Source organism: Sorex araneus, chromosome 4, assembly GCF_027595985.1.
Source record: "Sorex araneus isolate mSorAra2 chromosome 4, mSorAra2.pri, whole genome shotgun sequence".
Lineage (NCBI taxonomy): Eukaryota > Metazoa > Chordata > Mammalia > Eulipotyphla > Soricidae > Sorex > Sorex araneus.
Genome location: NC_073305.1, coordinates 135,190,759 through 135,217,861, shown reverse-complemented (window position 1 = coordinate 135,217,861; position 27,103 = coordinate 135,190,759). Strand labels below are relative to the sequence as shown.

Here is a 27,103-nt window from a genome sequence, read left to right as displayed (position 1 = left end):
AACCACATCAGGGAGGGCTGATATTACTTTACAGGAGTTAAGGCATGGTGCCAAACTGGGTTTAATCCCTGGCACCACATCACATATGGTCCCTGAACACAGCCAGGAGTGACCCCTGAGGACAAGCACAGCTGGGTGTGGTCCAAAAATCAAACCAAACCAACAAAAACCTCCAGCAGATTTATTTGTAAAGAATGCCATCCTGGTCACAAAATTTATATCAAAATACAAAAACTTTTATAAGCTCTATAATAAACGCAATAAATTTCAAAAAGAATAAAGTTGGAAGAGTCATATCACTAGATTTCAAGACTTTGTTTTATAGCATGATTTTTGGCATAAGAATAGACCAGTAGGGTCTAAAAAGAGAGTATGGAGGCTAAGGTGCCAGCCTTCTACACAGCTGACACTGGTTAAATTAAGAAGCTGCTGTACCTCAAAGGAAATGAAGACAAGTATACAAAGACAGCCCACAGACTGGAGGAAATTATTTGCCCACCACTCATCAATAGTTATTGTTCCCTTGAATGTAATCTTTCTGTTGGGAGATTCTTCTAAGATTTTATTCATTTTTAATTATTTTATAATAAGATTTAGGTGTATATTTTTAATTTTTCTTTTGGCTTGGTTTTATGTATTTTTGAATTATGGTTACATCTAAAAAAAATACTTATAGAGGGTCTGGAGTGATGGCACACCGGGTAGGGCATTTGCCTTGCATGCGGCCAACCCAGGTTTGATTCCCAGCATCCTGTATGGTCCCCTGAGCACCACCAGGAATGGTTCCTGAGTGCATGAGTCAGGAGTAACCCCTGTGCATCACTGGGTGTGACCCAAAAACAACAACAAAAAAATACTTATCGAGAGGCTAAAGCGATAGCACATTGGATAGAGTGCTTATCTTGGATGTGGTTGACCTGGGTTCAATCCCCAGCATCTCATACAATTCCCTGAGCACTGCCATGAGTGATCCCTGAACGAAGAGCCAGAAGTAAGTTCTGAGCACCACTGAGTGTGACTAAATATTTCTAGAAAATTTTCAATCATTGAAGAGTCAAACGTATTCACTTTCTCATCTCTCCTATTGAAACTTAATTTACACATTAGTTTGATCTCACTCTAACTTATGCCTCTGTTATCTTTTTTTCTTTAGTGGGGTTGTGGTAAGGACATGCACACCTGGCATCCTCAGGGCTTAGTCCTGAGCTCAGGGATAATTCCTGGCAAGGCTCAGGGAACCACAAGGGATGCCACAGAAGTAACCCGAGTTACCTGCTATACTATTGCTCCTACTTCCTCTTGATCTATTTTTGAGTTTATTATTATTTCACTTCTTCATTGATAATGGATGGCTGTACTCCAAGATCACAAAATATCTTTTCTAATCTGCTGTTAGACCTATCCACTGAGTTCTAAATTTCATTGTTATATTTTCAAGTTCTTCATTTTCTTTCTTTTTTTTTTTTTTTGCTTTTTGGATCACACCTGGCGAAGCACAGGGGTTACTCCTGGCTCATGCACTCAGGAATTACTCCTGGCGGTGCTCAGGAGACCATATGGGATGCTGGGATTCGAACCTGGGTCAGCCGTGTGCAAGGCAAACGCCCTACCTGCTGTGCTATCACTCCAGCCCCACAAGTTCTTTATTTTCATTTGGTTCTTTCTCTGATCTGCATTGACACTTTGTTGTCCAAGGCTCTCAGGAAAATTTCAGTTTTGTCTTTTTATCTCCTTGAGTGTAGCAAAGTAACTATTTTAAAGTCTGTTTTTGTTAGAGCTAGCACTAGCCAGACTAACCTTGTGACAGTGATGACATGTCTGCTATGCATCCAATTTCTTAAAGGATCAGATCCTATAGCATGGTTAACTTTGGTTCAAAATTTCTCACTATGTTGAAAAAACATTTATAGAAATAAATAAACATTAGCAATTCAGGATTACATTAATCCAGCTCCAGGGACTATGATGTTTTTGCTCACTCTGAGAGTCTAACGGCAAAGTGTTCATGTAGGTTTTGTTCCCTGTTCCCTCTTAAAGGGCATTCAGAGCACAGTAGCGATGTATCAGGATCCTATTTTTAGACCCAACTTTAATTTCCTTAGGTCCAAAAGGAAGAGAATCAAAACCACTATATAGCCTCTCTCTCAAATTCTTTGGACTTACACAGCATGAGTTTTCATTACTTTGTCAATTCTCCAAAGCCCTTGTATATTTTTTTTCTCTCCCTTTCTCTTTATATACCAATTTTGAATTGGTGGATTTTTCATCACCTTACTAATCCTCAAATGTCTGTATATTGTGTTAATTTTCAAGTATATTCTTTTCTATTTCCTTCTATCCTTTCATTTCTCTCTTGTTCTCATCTTTTGTCCAGACACCGTTTTCCTCTAAAGAAAGGAAATGATCAAAGTGACTGAGTCTGTATTATCTTAACTGGAAATCTCCAGTACATAGCTATATAACTTATTTAAGATTAGGAAAATTTTCCCATCTTAAAATATTCTCCAAAACATAGTTATATTCTTCACAGTAAATATGCCCACCTGTTGTTCCAGGATCATGTTTTTCTCTCGCTCGACATTAAGAACCATTCTCTTTGTATATTCTAGTTGTTTCTCTAGAAGAATACAACGAGACTGGGCTGAGCTTAATTGTACACTTATATCTATAAGAAAAGAAAAAAATTATAGGTCAATTTATTAATTACCACAAAGATCAAAGATTTGATTATCAGAAGAAGTGCATTATGTGAATTCAACTGAGGGCTGAAAGTTCAAGACTTTTTAGTTCTAAGTATTGACTCTCCTAGAATTATGAATATACATTTTTGTATATATATCATTCATTGTATATAACTGGTTTAATCTTTTATCCCCTAAAAACCCAGAGAGCATACATCAGAAGGGAGAAGATATTGATAACTTGTACAATGACACAAATTCTGGCAGGGCCAGGAATGTAGCTCAGTAGTAGAGCACTTCTTGCATGTGTTAGATCCTGTTCAATTCTTGGCACCTCAGAAACAAACAAAACAGTAAAAGTCCTGAATGGACTTTGAAATGAAGCTATTTAGAAATGGAGAATTGGAAGTCTCTTTCCTTTAGGATATACAAATCAAAACAACAATGAGATATTTCACACCAGTGAGAGTAGTTGATATCAACAAGATTAGAAACAACTGGTGTTGGTGTTGATGTGGTGAAAAAAAAAAGCCTCTTGCACTGCTGGTATGAATGTCATTTAAGTTCAACCTCTATGGAAAATGTATGTAGAGTTCTCAATAAAGTAAAAATAGAGCTTCCATATGGCTCAAGGAGTCTACTTCTTGATATCTATCCCAAGAACCAAAAATATTAACTTGAAAAGATATGCACACCTATGTTCTTTGCAGTGCTAAATACAATAGCCAGAACATGGAAACCACTCAAATATCTAACAACAAATGAATGGATAAAGAAGTTGTGGTATGTACACACAATGAACTAATATGCAGCTATAAGAAAAATGAAACCTTGCAGTTTGCTACAACCTGAACAGAACCGAAAGACATCATGTTAAGAAGAACAAATTTTAGGTTAGCTTATTCATCTGTGGTAAACAGAGAATGAAAACAAGAAAATAAAACTGAATGGTGACAATACCAAGAAGTGAGGATGAGGGGGCAAGGAAGAGGTGAAATAGAAATGACATAAGGATAGTGGTGGAAAGTTTTGGGCACTTCATTAGTGGGAAGGATGAAGTAACTCTGTACTATAAACATTAATGCTATTGTAAACTATATAAACTATATATACATATATATTTATTTTTTAAAGTCTTTTTCCTTTCAACGCATATTTTTACCATTTTAGGAAACTCAAGTATAAATATACATTCTACCATTTTCCTTTGTTCTTGATTACTGACAGCACAGCTAATTCTGTAAAGTGTAAGTAATTGCTTCTTAATCTTTCACATTTTTATTTTCCTGAGCCCTTTCGTTACTTATGCCCAACTACCGAAGAGAATTTTTTTCTCCCATTTCTTTATTCTATTTATATGTTGAGGACCTGGAGCAATTATACAGCAGGTAGGGGGCCTGCCTTGCACACAGCCAAATGGGGTTTGATCACAGGAAAGTGCCAAGAGTGATCCTTCAGGACAGTTAGAAGCAAGCCCTGAACAGCACTGGGCGTGCCCCCAAATAGCAATAACAAAAAGGATTTCTGACATTCTATTTATAAGTTGGAACACAAACTTGAACCTTGTTCATAAGGGTGAATTTAGTGTTAAAAGAAAAAGTCAGGGACCAGGGCAATAGTATAGTGGGTAAACATTTCCCTTGCACATGGCCAACCTAAAATCAATTCCCAGCATTCCATATGGTACCCTGAGCCCACCAGGAATGATCCCTGAGCACACTGCCAGGATCTGAACACAGCTAGCTGTGCCCCCCAATTAACAACCCCCAAAAGTTATATAGGTGGAAGTTAAATTATATACTGAAATCATGTATTAAGTCTCTAAAACTTGGATCCAGATATTCACTTCAAAATTTCCAGAGAAAAAAGAAAATAAAATTAAACAAGTTTTACACAAAAGTCTACCTTCTGGTTTCTTTCTTCTAATTACCCTCTTAAGTTAAACAGAAAATTTTAAATAAATTATAGTTTTTATATTAATTAATTACTAGTGTTTATTATATTTCAAATTTTAAAAACACTGGAAATATAAAGTATTTCACTTAGATTATGGGTTAAACAGAATCTGTGTTCTGGAAATTTTCTAATTTCTACACAGAAATCATCTAAAATGTAACTTTTTAAAAAAATCTAAATTATGTTTCTGGAAGTACAATAATTTTATTTCAAGAAGTCTACTTAGAGAAATGTGAAGGGAGGAAAAGAGGAAAACAGAGAGAGAGAGAGAAGAGAAAGAGAGAAAGAGAGGTGCTTAAGAGTGAACATTAACTTCTCTGAAAGAAAAATAGTTAATCTCAGAAACTTCTGTAAAGGGACAAAATACATAATAGAGGAAAGTCTGGGTTACATCAGTTTCTGCAAATATCAAAACATCTGAGAACAGACCTCAAGTTTTGAATGTCTGTAAGAAGACATTTTAAAAAAAAAAAGGAAGACATTTGAATAAGTTTTCTTAGCCTAGGCTAGTTGAACTTTCAAAATGCAATCTTTGGTAACAACCATGTTTTGAAGAACTGTTGAATTTTCTTACTTTTTTTCTGCTTTATCAGTTCCTGGTATGCCAGATTTCTCTCATTTGTTTCATTTTCCAAGGCCTTTTTATACTGTGCTGCTTCTCTGGAAAGGCTGTTCAAGTTATCTTCAGCTTGTGTTCTTTCTAACTCTAAACGATGAATTTTCTCTTGAAGAGTTTTTAAGGCTAAGATAAGAGCTGTTGAAAAAAAAATTTGCTTGATATTTTAAATAAGAATCTTGAACACTTATAGTAGCATATAAAAGTCAGGGAAATACACATATAATATTTAGTTCATAAAAATGAAAAGTGACTGAAACTCTAGAGTTTCTAACATTTTTTCTAACATCATTTTTTCTAACACAACTTGTTAAAATAATGTTTATGACTGCATTTGTTTATTTTCTAGATTTGAGAAAGTGAAAATTTTAAAGACAATGAAGAGTTTGGGTGGCATAAAGATCCGAGTATAAATAAAGAAAATTAAAAAGGGAGATTAGAGAAATAGGTCAGTATCTAGAACACTTGTATGTAAGGTTGCCAAGTGCAATCCCTGGCGTTCCTCACACTCTGAGAGAGTCCTCACAGCTCTGCTGTTTAAAGATTGGCAGCTCTAGCCTCAGTGACTCCGAATTCCCCAAGTGTTTTCCCACCACACCACAGACTACAATGAAGGGGTGTAAGCACCAGTGAGCACTGCAATTAAAAAGATTCGTGAGCACCATAGCCACGAAGTGTGACTCTGGGTTGGGTATGTGTGAGCTCTATAGTGATTCTTCAGAAAGCAATACAACCACAATACAACGAAAAGTGTGCATGTTCCAGTGAGCACATGTCCAACCACCATAACTAAAGGTGTCAGCAGGCACCAGAGTCTGGTGTGTGAGCACAACCTGATGTGCTTTCTGATAAGCACCAAAGCCAGGCATGTGGGAGACAAAGGTCACTGCAACAACAGGTAAGGGAAGGCAGGAAGGAATAAAAGCAAGTACAAGAATTAGGGAAAAAAATTAAAAGATAGTATTCACTGACTCGCATAGAAATTTAGATGGAGACGTTTTTCTCAATTGCTGATGTGCTTGGTTTTAGTCAAGATAACAAATGACTGGGGCTGGAGTGATAGCACAGCGGGTAGGGCGTTTGCCTTGCACGCGGCCGACCCCGGTTCGATTCCCAGCATCCCATATGGTCCTCTGAGCACCGCCAGGGGTAATTTCTGACTGCAGAGCCAGGAGTAACCCCTGTGCATCACCGGGTGTGACCCAAAAAAGCAAAAAAAAAAAAAAAAAAGATAACAAATGATAGTTGCTGCCTTTGTCCAAGGAAATCAGGGCATATGAAGCAGAACATAATTTCTGCCATTGAAAAAAAGCATAAAGTAGTGGTTTACATGAAGATTAAAAGATTCTAAGTAGTAGATTTGAATTATTATGATTTTTACTCAGTTCTATGAATAGTTTCATAAGTCGGATAAGTTCAGAATTATACAAATTTCAAATATTATCTTGTACTTTCTATTCCATTAATATTTCAAAGTATAAAACTAAAGAAGAATAAAACAAATTAATATCAAGGGTAATTTACATAGTTCACTTCCAATTAGATGGATGTTTGCTAGCAATGTTCATTGTTTTCTTACAATTAAAATGAATTAGGTTTATTGTGCTTTACATTGAACCTATAGCTGGCCCTCTAATTTGGATGATTATTTCTTACAGTTCTAAGCTACAAGGCAACCATTTATTATACTATATATATATATTTAAAGGGGCCAAAGCAATAGTACAGTGGGTAGGGAGCTTGCTTTGCAAGTGGCAGACCCAGGTTCAACCCCCAGTGCCACATATGTTTTCCTTGAACACTGCCAGGATTGACCCAAGTTGAGCGCCAGGAGAAAGTCCTGAACACTATTGTGTGTGACCCCAAACAAAACAAAACAAGGACTTTTTTTTAAAGCGGGGATAACCAGCATATTGGAGAGTAATTTGAACAGCTATGCAAGACAAGTTTATTATCACATCTATGCAAAACAAGTTTATTATTGCTCTGACCAGATAATGATGTTTTTAATGATAAACTTGTAATATGTTTATCTGGTTATGCTAATCATCATCTGATAGTTTAAAAGATAACATTTTAAAAGTTAAAATAATTTATCTAAGTTTATAGAAACCTTTAATTAGCAACACAACCAAAATTAGTAGTTTTCTTAAGATTAGTTCAATATCTTTAATTTTCTATATAAAAATTAAAATATTTTATAGAATATTATAATTCTCCAAATTATTACTTTATGTTATGATTACCTTGTTGATTTGGACTATGAAGTACTCTAGGAGAGGTAAGTTCTAAGTTCACAGACTGGTGATTCTGTGATGATTCATCATTCTGAGTGAATGATGGAACAAACACTCTTTCTGGAGGTTTAAGATAGCTTCCCAACATACTATTCATTAATTCAGAATCCATTATCTGTAGAGAATAAAGAAATTATATTGTAGAGTGTCATTATTTTCAACTGAATGCCCAAACCAACAAATTCAGGTGAAACTTTAACATAAATAATCATACACTGTTGGGTTGTATGTTTATGAGTTTAATTATTACTAATTCTATTATTAGCCCCGCAATGAAACAAAAAATGGCGACTTAGTGCATTAATGGCATGAGTGATTCTGCCTGCTTTTTCAACGAATACATGTCCTGGCATGGGCATGTGAAACTGCTACTTTCTCAGTTGACTATGAGTGCCCAGGTCTCTCACTTTCTGAGCACCTCTCCAACAATGCATCTCCAGGGTACAGAGAAATGCCTGTCCTCTAAAAGAAATAATTCTCTTTGATATTTCAGTGTCATAAAAGGCAATGACATTCCTGGGCTTTAAAATCCAAAAGTATTGAAAGCAGGGTCTTTAAAAGTACACTCATATGTGGCTCTCTGCTGAGATGTGACCCCGGTGGCCACACATGTGTGGTCTCTCTGCTGCTGAATGAACATGATCCCGGAGGCCAGCAAAACTATTTTTGGTACCAGCAGCTTCTTGCAGAAATGTCTCTAGACTGTGAACTAAGCCACGGCGCCATGATGCCCCAGGAGGGGAAAGGTCTTTTTCTCTCCGCTTTTCCTTTCCAGGGGGAAAGGCGTGGCAACTGCCATTTTATAAGGACCACTAAAGAGAGGTACAAGATTGCAGTGATGCAATTTCTGGCAGAAATTTCCCTGGACTTAGTTACTAAAATACAGAAATCCAAAACCACGTGACCTCATAGCTCTTCATTCTCAGCAATGGAAAACAAATTATCAAATGCTTCCTTTTCAGCAGGTCTGATTTTTTTTTGGGGGGGGGAACTCCAAACAATAATAGTGAGGTTTTTTGTGAAAACATTGAATGTAATCACAGTAAAGAGAAAAGCAAAGTGAAAATTATCAGCTACACAGCAGGGGGGTGGGGGTGGGAGGGGAGGTATACTGGGGTTCTTGATGGTGGAATATGTGCACTGGTGAAGGGATGGGTGTTTGACCATAGTATAACTGAGACTTAAGCCTGGATGCTTTGTAACTTTCCACATGGTGATTTAATAAAAAAATGTTTAAAAGTACACTCATATGCAAAACAGAATTATTCAAATTTGCAAAAAGGTGGCAATAACACAATGTCCATTACTGGATGAACAGATAAACAAAATGTGGTAAATATACTAAAAAGGAACTTCTTTTTCTTTTCTCTTTTTTTTTTTTATGTGTGTTGTGGATGGGGTTGGGGGGAATGCAAGGCAACACACTCAGCAGTGTGCAGGCGTTGCTCCTGGCAGTGTGAAGGAATCACAGAGTACAAGGACTCAAACCCAGGGTTCCTGGAGGCAAAACATGTGCTTCAGCTTTATGTGCCATCTCCAAGACCCAAAATGTGATAAATGTATAAGTGAAATGTTATTTGATCTTAAAAAAGAACGAATGCTACAACAGAGATGAAAGTTGTGAATATCATGCTAAGTCACTCAGACAAAAGACAAAACCTGTATAGTTGTAATGGGGGGAGGGAAATGTGGGAATTACAGTTTCGGTTCAGGATATTGGCTGCAAAACAATGTAGTAGAGGAGAAAAAACAAGTTTAAAAGAGTATGGATTCACTAAGACCAGGTCTATAATAAAAACACATAGAAAGTCACAAATTAGCCAGAGGGGGTTGTCTTTTTTTTCCTAATCAATGGAGAAACAAGCAAAGCCATAAATAATCTGGAGTTAAAGTTAACTTTCAAGAGGAGTTTAGATAAATACAGCAGAGTGAACATATGCACTGACTTTTGCTCCTTCTTGGAAACCCACCAACATATGAAAATGATTTTTGTAAACTGGGGAAACAGCCAAACAAATTACAGATTTGGCTAATGCAGAAAGACAACCTACTTACCCAACTAACAAAAGTGAATTTAAAATTTATCTTGTAGGGCTGAGGAGATATTAAAGCGAGTAAGATGCCTACCTTGCAAGCAACCAACCAACCAATCAGAGTTTGATACCTGGCAGTCTCCTTAGCACTGCTTCCAGGAGTGATTCCTGAGTGCAGAGCCAAAGAGTAACCTCTAAGCATTGCAGGATGAGGCCCAACAACAACAACGGCAACAACAACAATTTATTTCACAGAATCTCTGAATGACTCAGAAACTTACTTATAACTCTATAAAGAATAGCTGAGATAGGATAAAAAAAAACTACAGAGTAGGCTTAAAATTTTATTTTATTTTTTTAATTTATTTATTTTTAATTAGTGAGTCACCGTGAGGGTACAGTTACAGATTTATATATTTTTGTGCTCATGTTTCCCTCATACAGATTTCGAGAGCCCGTCCCTTCACCAGTGCCCATTCTCTACCACCAGTAAATCCAGCATCCCTCCCACCCTCCCCAGTCCCGTCTCCCCCCACCCCAAACTGCCACTATGGCAGGGTATTCCCTTTTGTTCTCTCTCTCTGATTAGGTGTTGTGGTTTGCAATAAAGGTGTTGAGTGGCCACTGTGTTCATTCTCTAGTCTACATTCGGCAGCACACATCACCCTTCCCCCGCATGACCTCCGACCACATTTTACTTGGTGTTCCCTTCTCTGAGTTGCCCAGAATGAGAGACCAGCCTCCAAGCCATGGAGTCAATCTCCTGGTACTTATTTCTACTATTCTTGGGTGTTAGACTCCTAGTCTTATATTCTATATTCCACAGATCAGTGCAATCTTTCTATGTCTGTCTCTCTCTTTCTGACTAATTTCACTTAGCATGATACTTTCCATGCTGATCCACTTATATGCAAACTTCATGACCTCATTTTTTCTAACAGTTTAGGCTTAAAATTTTAGACGTAAATTATATTCCTGAATTCCCTTCACCTCTCCATACAGCTGGAAGACTGCTTCACTTCCATCTGGGAAGAGGATGGAAGTTTTGTGTTTTTCTGCAAAGAGAACCTGTTAGAGTTATTTCTGGACTGAAGGACAACTTGGCACAATGGATAGGGGTACAGACTGAAAGTAAGAAGATCTACTTCCCTCTATGGTGGAAGTCTGTATATCCCAATGGAAGCAGGGTGATCCCCATCAAGGGAATATGACTAGCTCAAATTACAAAAGATACTAAAAAGAATAAAACAAAATGTATGGATTTCGAGTTTCTTAAGCACTTTATGAGTGCCTCTTTGCTTAAAATTAAGTTGCTTGGCACATATGCTGCCCGAGCCCATGTGCTGCTTGCATCCACGTGACCAAGCACTTGTGGTGCCTGAGCACATGTGTTGCCCGCATCTCCTCTCTTGAGGTGTGTACTTTCATGCTTTTGTGTCTAATGCTGAGATATGTGCAGGGGCTCTCTCTCCACCCCTGGAGAAGCCTGCCTTCTCTCGTGTGTTTCTTTCTCTCCTCTCTCTCTCTCTCTCTCTCTTTCTCTCTCTCTCTCCTCTCACTCTCTCCTTCTTCACACCTTCAAAAACCTTCCAAATAAAATCTGTTTTACTTCATGAAAAAAAGATAATAAGATGCTTAATCAGGGTATACTGTACATCAATAAAAGATATGAAAAACGGACCAAAATAACATAGGGTTTAAACTGAACAGAAAATCTGAAAATATATTAGTGGAATGTTAGAATAATTTTAATGATTATTAAGGAAAATGATCTTCCCTAGTGAATTTGGTGACACACAGTAAATAAATGTTGGTAGTTAAGAGGTAGGCTAAGATGGTGTGTGACAAAACACAAAGGACTTTATATATTATACTAAGGAATTTGAATTTTATCCAATTCTGAATACTATATCTTTCAGCTACTGAAAAATATGAATAGTACTAACATGATCAGGTCTATATTATTCAGGCTCTGAGGTAAGCTGACTGGAGAGGGGGAAAAATCATTGAGTAACAAATTAAGGAGTTACTTAATTAAAAAAAAAAGCTTGAAATAAGAGCGAGAAGATGTGATGAGCATGAAAAATACTTATAAGATACCATAAAGGAACCTAGAGAGGCTAGAGAGATTGTCAGGGTGCTTGCTTTGCATGTGGCAGAGCTGATCAGAAGTAACTGTGTTGATTGCAAAGCCAGGAATAAGCCCTGATCACTACCCAGATGGCCTCCAAATCAAAATCAAAACCAAACAAGATGCAAAGAACCTAGAAACCAGCTAGATAATGTGAAATAATGGAAAGAATCAAAATAGTCAAAAACAGGACTGGAGCAGTAGTACAGCGCGTACATTTGCCTTGCACTTGGCCGACCAGGGTTCCGACCAAGCATCCCATATGGTCCCTGGAGAACCACTGGAGTAATCCCTGAATGATGGGCCAGGAGTGATGCCTAAACATAGCTGTGTGTAACCAAAAACTCTAAAGCCAAACCCAACAAACAAACAAACAAGTCAAAAGCAGGAACAAGAGAGCTCAATGGGCCAGAGCGCACATGCCGTCCATGCAGGAGGCCCAGGTTTGATCTGCAGGACTGCATGAGTCCCTAGTCACGCTGAGTGACTCATGAGCTCTATGAAGTAGCTCCTGAACAACACTAGGTGTGGACTCAATACAATGATACTCGCTAACTTTTCTTTTTGTTTTGTTTTTGGGCCACAACCGGCAATGCTTAGTGGTTACTCCTGGCTCTGAGCTCAGGAATTAATCCTGGCAGTGCTCGAGGGACCATACGGGATGCTGGGGATTGAATCCTGGCTGGCCATGTGCATGACAAGAGCTCTACATGCTGTACTGTTGCTCCGGCCTGACCAAATTTCCCTTTTTTAAAAAGATACATTAATATTTTATTAAAACAATAAGGAGCACTGTCGTCCCGTTGTTCATCAATTTGCTCGAGCAGGCACCAGTAACATCTCCATTGTGAGACTTGTTGTTGCTGTTTTTGACATATCGAATACGCCACGGGGAGCTTGCCAGGCTCTGCCGTGCGGGCGGGATACTCTCAGTAGCTTGCCGGGCTCTCTGAGAGGGATGGAGGAATTGAACCAGCTTAGCCGCATGCAAGGCCAAGGCCCTTACCCACTGTGCTATTGCTCCAGCTCAAAATAAGTAGTAAAATAAAATATACTTTTTGTTGCTGGTTTAATTAATCAGTAGAGATAGGGAAGTTTGAAACAAATATTTCCTTTGTTTTTGGGGGGAAGAGGGCATGCCTATCAGGCAGTGTTTCAGGACTACTCCTGGATCAGTGCTCAGGCGTGACTTCTGGTGATGTTCAGGAGACCATATGTGATACCAGTGATGAAACCTAAATCCTGGAACCACTGAGTTAACCCTCCAAAACCTAGACTCCCGGCTTTTTTACACGGACAACTAGAAAGGTGGTAGTAGCATTAATGGAAATAAATATTAATTTAAAAGGACATACAAATATGATGAAAAAAGATGATTCTTTTAGATTAACTGTGCTGAATCTAGAGCTAGGATCTGGTTCCCAGATCAAGCAAGGAGAGTGCAGAGATTTAATTAGCACTTTTCAGTGTCCAAGTCTGGAAAGGAGTGTCTGGGACTCATTGCCTTTTTCTGTTAGAGAGATTATTATCTATCCATTGTGGTGCCCCTAAACAAGTTGCGGCAAATTTTTAAAAGGCTAAGAATGACAGATTTACTTTGATCCCCAGCATCCAACGAGACATGAGAGAAAGGAAGAGCGTGAGAGAGTGCATATACAGAGTAGAATTCAGACTGCGGAAGACTGCTAATATATAGGGGGCCAGTAAAGGAAGGAAAAAAACCCTCCCTCCTCCAGTGAAGTTAGAGGGAAGAAATTATGAGTGGGGAAACAGAAGAAAACTGTAACAAAGTTGAGCCTGAACAAGTAGTTATTTATTATCTATGGTCTAAAATATGAAATATGAAATAAGGTATAGGTTCAGCTATCTAAGTCAGATTTCACTGTTGAAAGAAGACCAAGAAAAAACACTGAAAGGAGATGGAGGGGATGAAACACTGGGGATGAGTCAGTAACAGAGCTAGTAAAATTGGTTTGCTTATTTAATAATTAACTTCCTATTGAGTATTCTTCAAACTCATTATGCTAAGAAAGAACATAATCATATAAGTAAAACAGCTGTTTTTTTTAATGAAAGCACCAAGTAATTCCAATGTTTAAACATATTTTATGGATTATAATATAGCATCTAATATTTATATGCAGTTAATTAAACTCAATGCCAGTCTGTGTCAAGTATAAAGGTATCAAGTAACCAAGCCAATTTATCAATTATCAAATTTGATAACAAGAGTCTTATAAACACTTTATCTAATAAACAGAAAGCTATAAAATTTTCCTTATTGAACTTGAATCCAGTAAGTTTAAAACTTACAAAGTCTGAGATTACTAACTGATTAAACTTTCCAGCATCTTTAGCTATAGTTTGTCTTGAATATTCAGCTAATGAGAAAATATTACCAACTGTATAATAAGGGATATAAAATTCATAATTATACTCCAGTTTTCAAAAATGACAAAACATTAAAAAAATGAAGTTAATGTATTAAAATGTTGGTAAAGGTGAAAGAGAGATAGTATAGAGAGTAGGGTGATTGCCTTGCATAAGGCAGATGAGGTTTCGATCCCCAGAATCCAATAGTCTCCTGAACTTGCCAGGAGTGATCCCTGAGCATAGAGCAAGGAGTAAGTCCTAAGCACTGCTGGATATGACCCCCAACCCCCCAAAAAATCTGGTAAATGGACACAGAAATGGACAAAAAAATGGCAAAATAGACAAAATCTGGTAAATGGACATTTAAAATTTTTGTAGATTCTTTATAATAACATGTCTTAGTTTTATCTATATGGATATGTGTTGGGGCACTTACATTTTCTCATTTCTAAGGATCTGTGTCTCCTAATATCAATATACATTCAGAGAGAGCAAGTATGTTTATTTCTTCTGTTAAGTTCTTACAGTCCCAACCGCTGTGCTCTGCAAAGCCACATTGTATCCTCAGGGTCTGATCAAAACAAAAAATTGTAAAATAAATTATCTGAATTAAACTGACTAGGGCAACAACTTATATATTCATCCCATGTTAATGTAAGACACAACAATTCTATAAACATTGTCTTGAGTTTTATAAACATCACACACAGAACCTTGGTATATACTTCTTGGACAGAATTTTAAAATTCAGTATTATTTTAAGTAAATCACAATTCTTAAAATTTCTAAATATTACTGGTAATATTTCTTCAAAAAGTTAAACTGCTTTAAAAAAGCAGCACTATAGGAAGAGATTCAGTATTCTTTCTAAGTTAAAATACTTTTCTGTTGATTGAACTCTATTTCTAGACATTTTTCTTTAGAGAATTTAATGGCAGATATTAATGGACCTAGCACCACATCTCCTGCATCTCTGCTTACTTTCCCACCCTTTCAGGGGAGATAATCGCCTTGCGGTTTTCTTTGGGTCCCTTTTTCAGAATGGAAAGCATATTCTCCTTCGTTCCAGCTAGTTTCCACAGCTGACCTCTACTATATTAATAGGCCCAGCACCACATCTCCTGAAGCATGCATGCTGCATTGATAGCTCTACTCATCAAATTTCATGCTGTTTACAGTTACGCTTCCTGTCACTAGGTGAAAATGGGCAGGGAAGGAGAAGAGCAACTCCCAGCCTAATCTCTGAGTCTGCCAGTGGGGCCAACTATAAAGATTGACCCCGAGACAGAGACAGCAAGAACACTGCAAGCCCAGTGGAGAAGACGTGAAGAAGCCCACCAAGATCAATGAGCAAAAATAATATGGAGGCTCAAACAGCTCTGTAATCCCCAGAACAAGACTTTAATGACACCATGGTAAGGACGCTTAAAATATTCAAAGAAATAATGACTCAGGAAGTCACCAAAGCACAAGAAAATATGAGAGCAGAAATTTAAAAGCAAAAACAAAAACAAACATTAAAAAAAACTCACAATCAGAAATGACAGGAAAAAAGGTATGGCAGATGATATCAAACAAACAAACAAACAAAAAACCTTTAATAGATGGTCTGAGCAGCTGAATAATAGCAGCCAAGGAAAAGAGATTAGCTCCAAGATGACATGGAGGAAGCTTCTAGAAAACAATATAAAATGGAAAAAGTATAAAAATAAATGAACAGCACACCAGAGAACTACAGGATGAGTTCAAGAGAAACAATGTTAAGAATCATCAGTCCCTGATAAATAGGAAGGTAAATTCGATGAAAAACCAATACTTTTTTAAAAATCACAGATAAGATATGGTCCCCAGAGCACTGCCATGAGGAATTTCTGAATTCAGAGCTAGAAGTAACTCCTGAGCATCGCTGGGTATGGCAAAACAAACAAAACAAAAACAGGAACTTCCCAAAATTGAGAAATACAGGCAAGCAAATATATGAGATATAAATGGCCTACCCAACATTGACTCAAATAAGAAAACTCCAAGACACACTGTGTTCAGAATGACAAAAATCAAAGACAGAGACAGAATACTGAAAGCAGAAAGATACAAAAAACGAAAACCTATAAGACTCATCAGATCTATCAAATGAGACTCTATTGGAAAGTTATGGTGCAAAAACTCAATGAAATGAATACTCTCACCATGAACACTGTCCATCGAGATTGTTATTCACATTTAAAGGAACCATACAGAGCTTCATGGAAAGGAAACAGTGTAGGGAATTCATAGTCTTGAACCCAGTTTTTAAGAAGTTAAAAGAAGTTCTTTAAAAGACAGGCAAGGGGGTATGATGCTGCCAACAGGTCAACCTGCATCTGCGGGGTGAGTGCATCAGCAGCCTGATGGTGTCTTCAAATTGCTACTGTGCCTTTGGCCAGACCCCAACAACTTGGGAACAAGTTTACCAAGAAATTAAATGGCCAAAAGTTAGGTATGTGGGAGCCATGCCCACAAACCACCTCTGGCTCAGCTATACAGGCTCATTTATTGGTTTTATTTCAGAGACCCATAGATAAATCTCGAAAGAGACCAAAAGCCACATGGCTGAACAGACTGTGGTAAATCGGAGGGGGGCAGGTTGCCCAAACAGAGCCCCCAACCGCCACTTGCTTCCACAATCCAAAATTGCTGCCATATCCCCCACCTGACTCCACTGTCTCAGGATGGACCTCACCAAGATATAATCTGCTGAAAATTTGGGTATGCGGGTTTTGTGACTAAAATTCCCAAGCTTTCACAGAGTTGGGGTGGGCTACCTCCCCCCACTTCCCAATACACATGGAAGCACTGACAATCACCCCCATGAATCAACTCCAGAGCCACCATGTAAACTCTATTACTGGCCTTGCTTCAGAGACCCATAAATAAATCTCGAAAGAGGTAAAAAACCAGAGACACAGCAGCGTGTCCCTGAAGATACCTCAGAGCCGGAGATATCTCTGGGCCCCATACCGAGCCAATTTCACTGGGGCACCCCAGATGGAGCAGGTGCAGCCTCCCTGCCTACTCCAGATGGAATCCTGGTGACCAAGAGCTTCCACAAACAATGACAAAGTATGCGGGTCCCAGGATTAAATCTCCATGCCACATGGCAGCAGAGGCACCGGGCTGTCCATCTCAGGCTCCCCACCCACTCCTCGGCCTGGCTGTCACCCCCACAATGTGCCTCCGGGTGCCACCCGAGCATACCAACAGCACTGGTCCAGAGATGCTCACTGGAATCCCAAAATGGATCAGTGCCCTACAGATATGTCTCTGGAACCCAACCATTTACAATCTAGGATTCCATAAGCATGTGGCCATGACACACAAGATATTAAAAATAATCAATGGACAATAAATGATCTAGCATCTGCCCCTGGCAAGCAGGCTTGAATCGTGGTGGGAAAATCTGAGCAAAACATAATGCTCAGAAGTAGAGAGTATTGGGAAAATTGCCTGCCATAGAGGCAGGGTGAGGACTGGGATGGGTGTTGGTGGGGATATACTGGGGACACTGGTGGTTTAAAGTATGGTACATCTACACAGTGGAATACTATGCAGCTGTTAGAAAAATGAAGTCATGAAATTTGCATATAAGTGGATCAACATGGAAAGTATCATGTTGAGTGAAATGAGTCAGAAAGAGAGAGACAGACATAGAAAGATCGCACTCATCTGTGGAATATAAAATAACAGAGTGGGAGACTAACACCCAAGAGTTGTAGAGATAAGGACCAGGAGGTCTGCCCCACAGCTTGGAAACTGGCCTCACATGCTGGGGGAAAAGGCACCTCAAAAAGAGAAGGGAACACCAAGTAGAGGATGTTGGGAGAATCCATTCGGGTTGGAAGATGCGAACTGAAAGTAGACTATAGACCAAACATGATGGCCACTCAATACCTCTATTGCAAACTACAACACCCAAAAGGAGAGAGAACAAAGGGGAATGCCCTGCTGCAGAGGCAGGATGGGGTGGTGGGGGATGGTGTGGGGGTGGTGAGAGGGATACTGGGATCATTGGTGGAGGTGAAAGGGCACTGGTGGAGGGATGGGTGAACGATCACTGTATGAGTGAAATGCAAACACAAAAGTTCATAAGTTTGTAACTGTACATCTAATAAAAAATTTAAAAAATAAATAAATAGCTATAATATTAAGATTGTGAACTCTGATTTTCACAGAATATTCAATTTCTGCATTTATTTTATCATGGGTAATGTCAAATTATTAGCATTATCTTTAATGTGTAATATAATACCACAAAGCTTCATTGTGTAGTTCTCTAATAAAAATAACGCATGTTTCTCAGAAAAAAAAATAAAGTGTGCACTGATGGAAGGATGGGTGTTCGATCATTGTATAACTCAATATCAAACATGAAAACTTTGTAACTGTATCTCACAGTGATTCAATTTAAAAAAAAGTAATGTGGAGTTCATGCCCAATTCAATTAGCTTAATCAATGGCTGAATAAAAAGCAGTACTCCTACATTTAAAATAAATTAATTAATTAATAAAAGACAGGGCAAACTTCCCAGCACTTGATTGCTCTCTTATATTACTTATGGGTGTCCTCTACTAGAATAAGAAAGGTAACTTGCTAAGGGACTTATTGACATTTTCATTAACAAATTAACATTTCATTTATATAGGATATTCTATGTCTTGGACTGGAGCAATAGCACAGTGGTAGGGCGTTTGCCTTGCACGCAGCTGACCCGGGTTCAATCCCTCCACCCCTCTTGGAGAGCCCGGCAAGCTACTGAGAGTATCTCGCCCTCATGGCAGAGCCTGGCAAGCTATCGGTGGAGTATTCTATGTGCCAAAAACAGTAACAAGAAGTCTCACAATGGAGACGTTACTGGTGCCTGCTCAAGCAAATTGATGAGCAATGGGATGACAATGACAGTGACAGTGATTCTATATCTTGAACTGGAGCGATAGCACAGTGGGTTGAGCATTTGCCTTGCATGTGGCCGACCCGTGTTCGATTCCTCCGTCCCTCTCGGAGAGCCTGGCAAGCTACTGAGAGTATTCCACCCGCATGGCAGAGCCTGAAAAGCTACCCGTGGTGTATTCGATATGCTAAAAACAGTAACAATAAGTCTCACAATGGAGGCGTTACTGGTGCCTGATTGAGCAAATCAGTGAACTATGGGATGACAGTGCTACATTCTATGTCTTATCAGGTGTGTTTTTTAACATCAATAGAGAATTTACTAATTAATGTAGACACTTGAGTAGTGTCTATGATTTAATATTTTCTAATATAAAGCCATTGTTCCCTTTCTTAGGAGAAAGTACTTTTGTACTTTACAGGCCTATTCAGATTTTCCCCTCAAAATTTTCTTTCTTTTATTTCATCCCCTTAAAAATTTCTTAATTCTGTTCACTCAATAATTTATACTTTTAGGATTTAATTATTTCACATAAATTTTAAAATGCATTAACAAGAATTACTCATAATATTAATGTTTTTAACTTATGTAACTCTAAAGAAGTATTTTTTTGTGAGAAGCAAAAACATTTTTATTGACGCTTATTTAGAAAGAGTGAAAACTTATTTAGAAACAGTGTGAAAGGGAGAAGTTCATGTTCAAGAGAGAACATAGGATTCTTGAGAGTAGAGATAAGCAAGCAAAGGAACAGAGACAAATAAGCAGACAGGTGTTCAAGGGAGAACACAGACTTGAAGAACAAGCCTAAAAAAGAGTTTTTGAAGAAAATTTTACTTTATCTACTTATCATTGGTTTATAATTTTGTGAAATTTCAGGAGACTAGTTCTATTCATCTTAATGTGTGTGGGTATCACCACCTCCACCATGAAAGAGAGAAAGAGAAATCTCTCCTGTATGTGGGATGAAAAATACAGTAAGGGAAAAACAAATGGTCAAAGTCATCAAAACTGAAGATTTTATCTATAGACTGAGCATACATGGGGGAAGGGGAGGGTAGGTTTTTATATAAATGAATGTTTGAAGTTACTTCTGAGGAATAAACAGAGAAATGTGCACAAGGATTCTGAATTAATCAGAAACATGTCTATAGCAGGAGTCCTCAAGTTCCCAAGAAGAATGGTTAAGGGCCTAAAAGCAAGTATCTAATGCATCTATTAAATTTATTTTATTTTATTTTATTTTTGCTTTTTGGGTTACACCCGGCAATACACATGGGTTATTCCTGGCTCTGCACTCAGGAATTACCCTGGCGGTGCTTGGGGGACCATATAGGATGCTGGGAATCGAACCCGGGTCGTTTGCAAGGCAAACGCCCTACCCGCTGTGCTATTGCTCCAGCCCCAACATCTATTAAATTTAAATACTATTATAAGATGAATTATTCTTTTATACATACACACACACACACAGCTCTTTATGTAAAGCTGGAACAAGACAACAGCTACAAATGCAATGCACTGCAGGGTAGAGGACATTTTAACCAGAAGTTTTGTTGTCTAAATTTATGCTACCAATGGGGGTCATAAAGTATTTCAAACAGAATACAAAGTTGTATCAGGATGACAGTACTGCAAGCCTGACAAGAGTAAGTGCAAATCCTCTCTAAAGTATTTGACTTCAATTCAGACCAATAACGATTACAATCGGTATTTCCATTTTAGAACTATTTTAATGTGAAAATATAGGTCTTTGAATTACTTTAATAACAGGATACAATAAAAACAATTTATACTAAGCTTTTTCTTTTTTTGAAGTGGGGGGCACATCTGTTAGTGCTCAGGGTTACTCCTGGCTCTGAACTCAGGAATCACTCCTAGCAGACTCAGGGACCATATGTGATGCCAGGGATCGAATTCAGATTGGCTGCATAGAAGGCAAGAACCTATTCACTCTACTATTACTCTGGCCCTGCTCTTAAGTTGTTTTTAATGCTCAGAAACTTTGGTGTGGAGGGCAAAGTTTCTGGTTCTTAAATATACTCCATTTATAGGATAGGTATTGATTTATTTTTAAAAGAACTATGCAAGAAAGATGGATTTTTTTAAAAAATTATGAATTTTTTCCCTTTCTATTACATTCAACTACTTTAATAATTTACAATTCAAGTATCATTATAACTTATGATTTAAATAATCAAAAACATTAGAGTTAAAATATAGTCTCATCCATAACAAACAACAACCAAAACCATCAGCCTGTGATTGCAGACCACTCACCTGCAGAGCCTATATGAGTGTTTCAAAATTCTCGAGCACTTTGAGAACTAGGTTGCAAAGTCCTCCAGGCCCTGGGAACTGTGCAGATCTTTTAGGAGGAGAGCAGACTGCTTCTCCCAAGCACCAAGATTTACAGACCAGCCCAACATTTAGTATTCCTCCTTTTATTTGTAGCTCACGCTCACAAACATATATACATATATATACACTAACATCACTAACATATTTTGTTTGGGGGCCACATCCAATGGTGCACAGGGCTTATTCCTGGATCTATGACCAGGTATCACTCCTGGCAGGGCTCAGAGGACCATATGCGTTGCTGGGGATCGAACCCAGGTTGGTCACTAGCAAGGCAAGTGTCCTTCCTGCTGTATTATTACTCTGATCCCTTATATTTTCATAATATCCAGAGTATCCTGGTCTTAATCTATCTGAATAACCCCACCATGAAATTCTTTAGTATTTTTATACTCTCTAATACTTTTATAAGAAAAATGTGTATTTCAAGTTTAATGCATAATTTTCCATCTTTTCCAAGACTAGCATAAACATTGCACAAATGTTACATCATAGTTGCTCTAAGTCTGTTCTAAGTACCACTGAGATTATAATTCAAATATGTGACTTACAAACCAATTCTTTAAACTGCCAACCATTGCAAACTTCTCCCTACTTTTAATGGGTAGAAGGTCCTCAAAGATCCTCTCATAACACAGCCCAATGTACAGTAATTAATATAAGAACTCTAATCTGATCCCTACTCTTTCCACTCCTGCCAGAGTATTCATTCACTCAGGAAAGCTATTTCCTACCCCAGGAACAAATGTATTCATGTACATATGTGAATATGCATGTCTATGTACACATATGAGCTCTAGGGATTTTCTAAGACTACAGAAAGCAGCATTTCTCACATCCCTAATTATAATTCAATATTCACTTTCCTATAGAAGCAAGGGAACAGTGGTGCCACTACTATTTTAATCATGTCATAAAAATGTTGTTTCTTGGATCAGAGAGATAATACAGATAATACAGGGGTTAATATGCTTTCCTTGCATGTAGCTAATTCTGGTTTGATCCCTGGAACTGCATATGGCCTCCTGAACACTGCTATAAGTGATCCTTGAGCACAAAGCCAGAAGTAATCCCTGAGCACTTCCAGATGAGGCCCAAAAACTCAAAAACAAAAGCATGTCTATGTTTATGTGAGGAAAATCCACAAGTGTGAATTTAAATACACACTTGTATTACTAAATACTTCTTGGGATAAAATTTATAAGTACAGTTTGTGTACTAATTAGATTTATTATTTAATTAAAACACTCTAAGATATCCCTTAATTCTATTATACAAGCCCTTTTTGGGCTGGAGAGAGTACAGAGGTTAAGGCTCTTGCCTTGCATATGGTCCTGGAGTCATGCCATGAATGATTCCTAGCACAGAGCCAGGAATAAGCCCTGGACATGGCTGGGTGTGGCACCAACCCCTAAAAAAATAATTATAAACCTTATTAACCTGTTTTTTAAAGAAACATTTATATAGATAACATAATGGTACAGCACAGAAAAAAAAAGTAATTTTTTTTATACTTTCTAAACTGCTTATTTCCACTTACATTATATTGCCCTCCCCTCTCTGAAAACAAACACTACCAACAGTTTCTTGAGATCAAAAAGAAAAATGAGTATTCATATTAGCGTTATATATGTTAAGTACTTTCCTTTTGGTGACTGGTCAGATATCATCACTTAGTAAGCAGTAAGGAGAAATAATCAGATCCCAGAAACAGAACAAATTTTTAATTACAGTACCACTGGTTCTACTCCTTATCATTACAACACTTTGAATTGCTGCTATTCTCTTGGATTTAGTAATAAATTCCTTTTCTAGGCATTTCCCTCTCTTGTTTATGGATTTGAGGGCAGAAATGAATCTGCATGGTTCTACTAAGGTATATAATATAACAGAAAGGATTCTGAATTGAGCTAGAAGACGGGTTTTTCCAGTTTCTTGTACCGATAGTGCAATCTTAGTTAAGTCACATCCTTTCTCCAACTTTGAAAAATATCAAACATTATGGAAATACACAGTGATAAATGTAGCAGTGACAATAAACTCCATTTTATCATTCTTCTCTCTAAGTATGTTTCCTTACAACTTAATCTTTATAAAAATTAACCTCTAATATAAACTCTTCCCTTTTCTCTTTATATTTTCCTAATTCTTCTGTCTTGTCTGGTTTCCATTCTTTCTGATAGTGTAATTCCTCTTCCAATGAAAAACAGACGCACATTATTGACACTATACTATTTCCAAGTTTTTATAACACTATATTTCTAGACATGTAGCCTAATAGCGATATTTGTTCATACAATGCTGTATTCTCATGTTTCTACTCTTCTTGTATACTTGTAACATAACATTTGATAAGGCAATATAACAAAGTAAAGAATATGTTACATATTGCTCTCCTGTCACCTGGAGCTTAATATTCGTAATTCTATTTCTTACTACCAGTACCGAGCTGCTGTATCTTAGCCACACTGACGTTTGACCCATATTCTAAAGTGAACAACTGTTTTAAAGGGCTAAAGTGATCTATTGACAGAGCTGCTGGCAGGCTTTTCTGTGAAGAGACACCATTAAGCTCTTATTTTTTTTCCAAAAGGGCTGTTCACCCAGCTGTTAAAGACTTAACTTGAGAAATAGCATATGCTGTTAAACAGCATAGGAAACAAAAGTTCAAAACCTGATTTTCCTGCCCAACAGAGATGGAAGCTTAATTAAGATGATCCAACTGCAATTTCCTTAAAATGCACCTATGAAAATTATATTACACTACTCTCAACTGTTCCCATTCTTCATCTGTTTCAAATGCTTACAATTTATGTCTAGCTGTGCCAAAAGTGTTGAGGGCCTTCCAATGTTCCCATAGCAGCCAAAATACAAGAGGCACAGAGAAGACTCTATGATGGTCAAACATAAAAGATCTTTATTGCTCCCAAGAACTTTCCTTGCATCTAAACAGGCTGCCTGTGACTGTATCTACATAATTTCCTTCAATATTGCACTGGCTTTCAATAAAGCTTAATAATAGGAATCTCTATGCTTTTCAACTTTTATTCCAGGACTTTTTGCTGAATGCTTAACATGTTTAAACTCAGTATTAAAAGCTGGAAGTAGAGAAAGGTAGAGGTCAATCTAAGGGGAAAATATAAAATGACTAATAAATTTGGGGCTTTGAACTTGGTCTAAACTAGAACAAATGTGGTGTCTCACAAAAAGTGTTGGACCTTGCAATACTGCTTTCAACACTGTAGTTTGCCAAGTTTGCCAGTCTAGCCCAGACTAGCCCTAAAACAGCTTAAGTCTTTAATCTGACCAGCTTTTATCCTTCAATTAAAAACATCCTATCAGCTATAAATTACAGTTCATCAAAAATCGAACAAGTTTGGAGAATGGCAAAGCCAAAAGGGATAGCCAAAGGCAGGTACAAAGAATATTAATACCTGCCTTTATAAAAGACACAATATTAGAATATAAGTGGATATTGCCTACAACTTTTCATACTTATATATAAATCCATGATATTTTACTATGCTGAGAGACTAATACCAGTATGTGGAGAGAAGTTTTACAAAAGAAAAGGACTAATATATTCTGCTTTATTTTTTTGACTATATAGTAATGTATACTCATTGGAAATTACAGAAGTAATAAAATTCATAAGAAAATTCTACAAACCCAAAACTGTCAAATATTGCTAAAATTTTGTTGTCTATTAAACATTTACTATCTTAGGCAAAGTTAGAACTGATAACATTATGTTTGTCTAAACTGACTTTCAAGGGCTGGAGAGATAGAACTGTGGGTAGAGGGTGCTTTCTTGCACATGGTCATCCCAGGTTTGATCCCTGGGACCATATAAAATCCCCTGAGCTCCACTAGGAGTGATCCCTATGTACAGAGCCAGGAACAGTCCTAAGCACCACAGGGTATGGCCCCAAAACAAAATAGAAACAGAGTTGTCTCAATAATTCATGGAACCTGATAAACAGTCTCTGGTATTATTAAATATTCTTTCAGAGTATGTTTTTTTTTCAATGTCATAGAAATAGTTACACAAATTATTTTATTTTGCTTTGATGTTGTCTAGAAATGGTATCAAGATAAAGACAGTTTTAATGCATCTGACATATCGCTTGTATTACAACAGGATAACAATCCTGTTGTTCGGCGATTTGTTCAAGCAGGCGCCAGTAACGTCTCCATTTGTCCCTGTCGTGTGCTAGTGTAGCCCAGTGGCATCTTCTCGCTCTAGGAACATTAAGAGCCTCAAACCATTCACTCAGGGTTTTCACGAAGAAGTCTGGCCGTCTCGTAAGTGGGTGGCCATGCGGTCTTATGACGTCACGTGGAATCCAGTCTGTAACAGCTCAGTGGTCGTCTCTAAATTGAGTTATGTGTCCAGTCCATCTGATTTTTGACACCTTGGCAAATGAGACAGCATCCCTAATTCTTGATTGTCGATGGAGGTCGGAACTCCGTATTTCTTCTCTCACTTGAGTGAAACATGATACCCCAAGCATAGCTTTTTTGATTCCTCTTTGGGATATCTGAATAGAATTCTCATCCTATTTTCATAGGGTCCAGGTCTCTGAGGCATATGTTAGTGCAGGAAGAACGGTGGAATCGAAATGATTTGCCTAGAACTGGAGGTTCTTAGTCCTCTTAACCTCTTGAAGGTGTTCCAAGCTACTCTCTTTCTCCTGTACAGTTCAGGTGATAGGTCGTTTGTCATGTTGAGTTCTCGACCTAGGTACACATAACTGCTGCATTTGGAGATGTTTGTTCCGTTGAGGGCAAATGGAACATCAGGAACTAGTCCATTTCTAATGAACATTGTCTTCATGAGATTCAGCGGCAGTCCGACCTTTCCATATGATGGTTGAAGTCAGTCAGCATTCATGTCGCTTAGCTGATATTTGGTGTTATGAGAACGAGGTCATCAGCAAAGCAGAGGTGGTGTAGTTGCCAACCGTCTATCTTCATTCCAGTTGTCGCATGATGTTCTCAAGGGTGGCACTGAAGAGTTTTGGTGAAATGGTGTCGCCCTGCAGAACCCCTCTCTTTACATCGATGATCGCTTCTTTGTAGAATGGTGAGATCCTGGTGGTGAATCCGTAACACAGCTCACTGAGGATCCTGATGTATTGAGTTTGAACACCCTGTCTGGCTATGGCTTCGATTACCACTTCAGTCTCAAGAGAATCAAAGGCCTTCTTTAAATCAATGAACTTTAGACAGAGCGGCATCTTGAACTCTCACAAAACTTCAATGAGCTTGGTCACCGTGGAGATATGGTTGACCATTCAGAATCCTTTTCGGAACCCGGCTCACTCGCATGGCTGTCCTTCATCTAGTGTTCTGCCAGTCCTATTCAAAATGACTCGAGTGAATAACTTGTAGATGACAGACAACAGGCAGATTGGGCGATAGTTGCTGATGTCGTGGGTGTCTCCCTTCTAGTACAACAGGACGGTCCTGCTGGTTTTCCAGTGGGACGGAACCTTGCATTCAGACAGGTAGTGTGTGAAGAGCCGAGCCAGTGTATTGATGAGTACTAGCGGCAGATTCTTCAGGTGTTCAGGTCTGACCTTGTCTGGACCAGGTGCTGTACGCTTCTTTACCGATGAAATGGGGTGTCGGATTTCAGAAGGGAGAATGCTGGGAACGACATATCCATCCTGCAGAATTTGGTATGTGGGCAGGTGGACGTGGCTATCAAAGAGGTCTGAGTTGAAGTCA

The 27,103-nt window shown here is 38.1% G+C and overlaps 1 protein-coding gene across 4 annotated transcripts in view; it reads right to left on the bottom strand.

Moving 5' to 3' along the window:
• CEP57L1 (centrosomal protein 57 like 1) overlaps positions 1–27,103 on the bottom strand; it is a 64,006-nt gene that overhangs the window by 13,772 nt on the left and 23,131 nt on the right. For 2 of the 4 annotated variants that reach the window (XM_055136555.1, XM_055136553.1), the window contains exons 2-4: positions 7,500–7,665; positions 5,212–5,391; positions 2,544–2,665 (exon numbers count right to left, since the gene is read on the bottom strand). In XM_055136555.1, the coding sequence (XP_054992530.1) occupies positions 2,544–2,665; positions 5,212–5,391; positions 7,500–7,662 (465 nt within the window). In that variant the 5' untranslated portion in view covers positions 7,663–7,665. Of the gene's footprint in view, positions 1–2,543; positions 2,666–5,211; positions 5,392–7,499; positions 7,666–14,523; positions 14,659–27,103 lie in introns of those variants that run through there. The other 2 variants (XM_055136554.1, XM_055136552.1) reach the window with 2 other exon arrangements.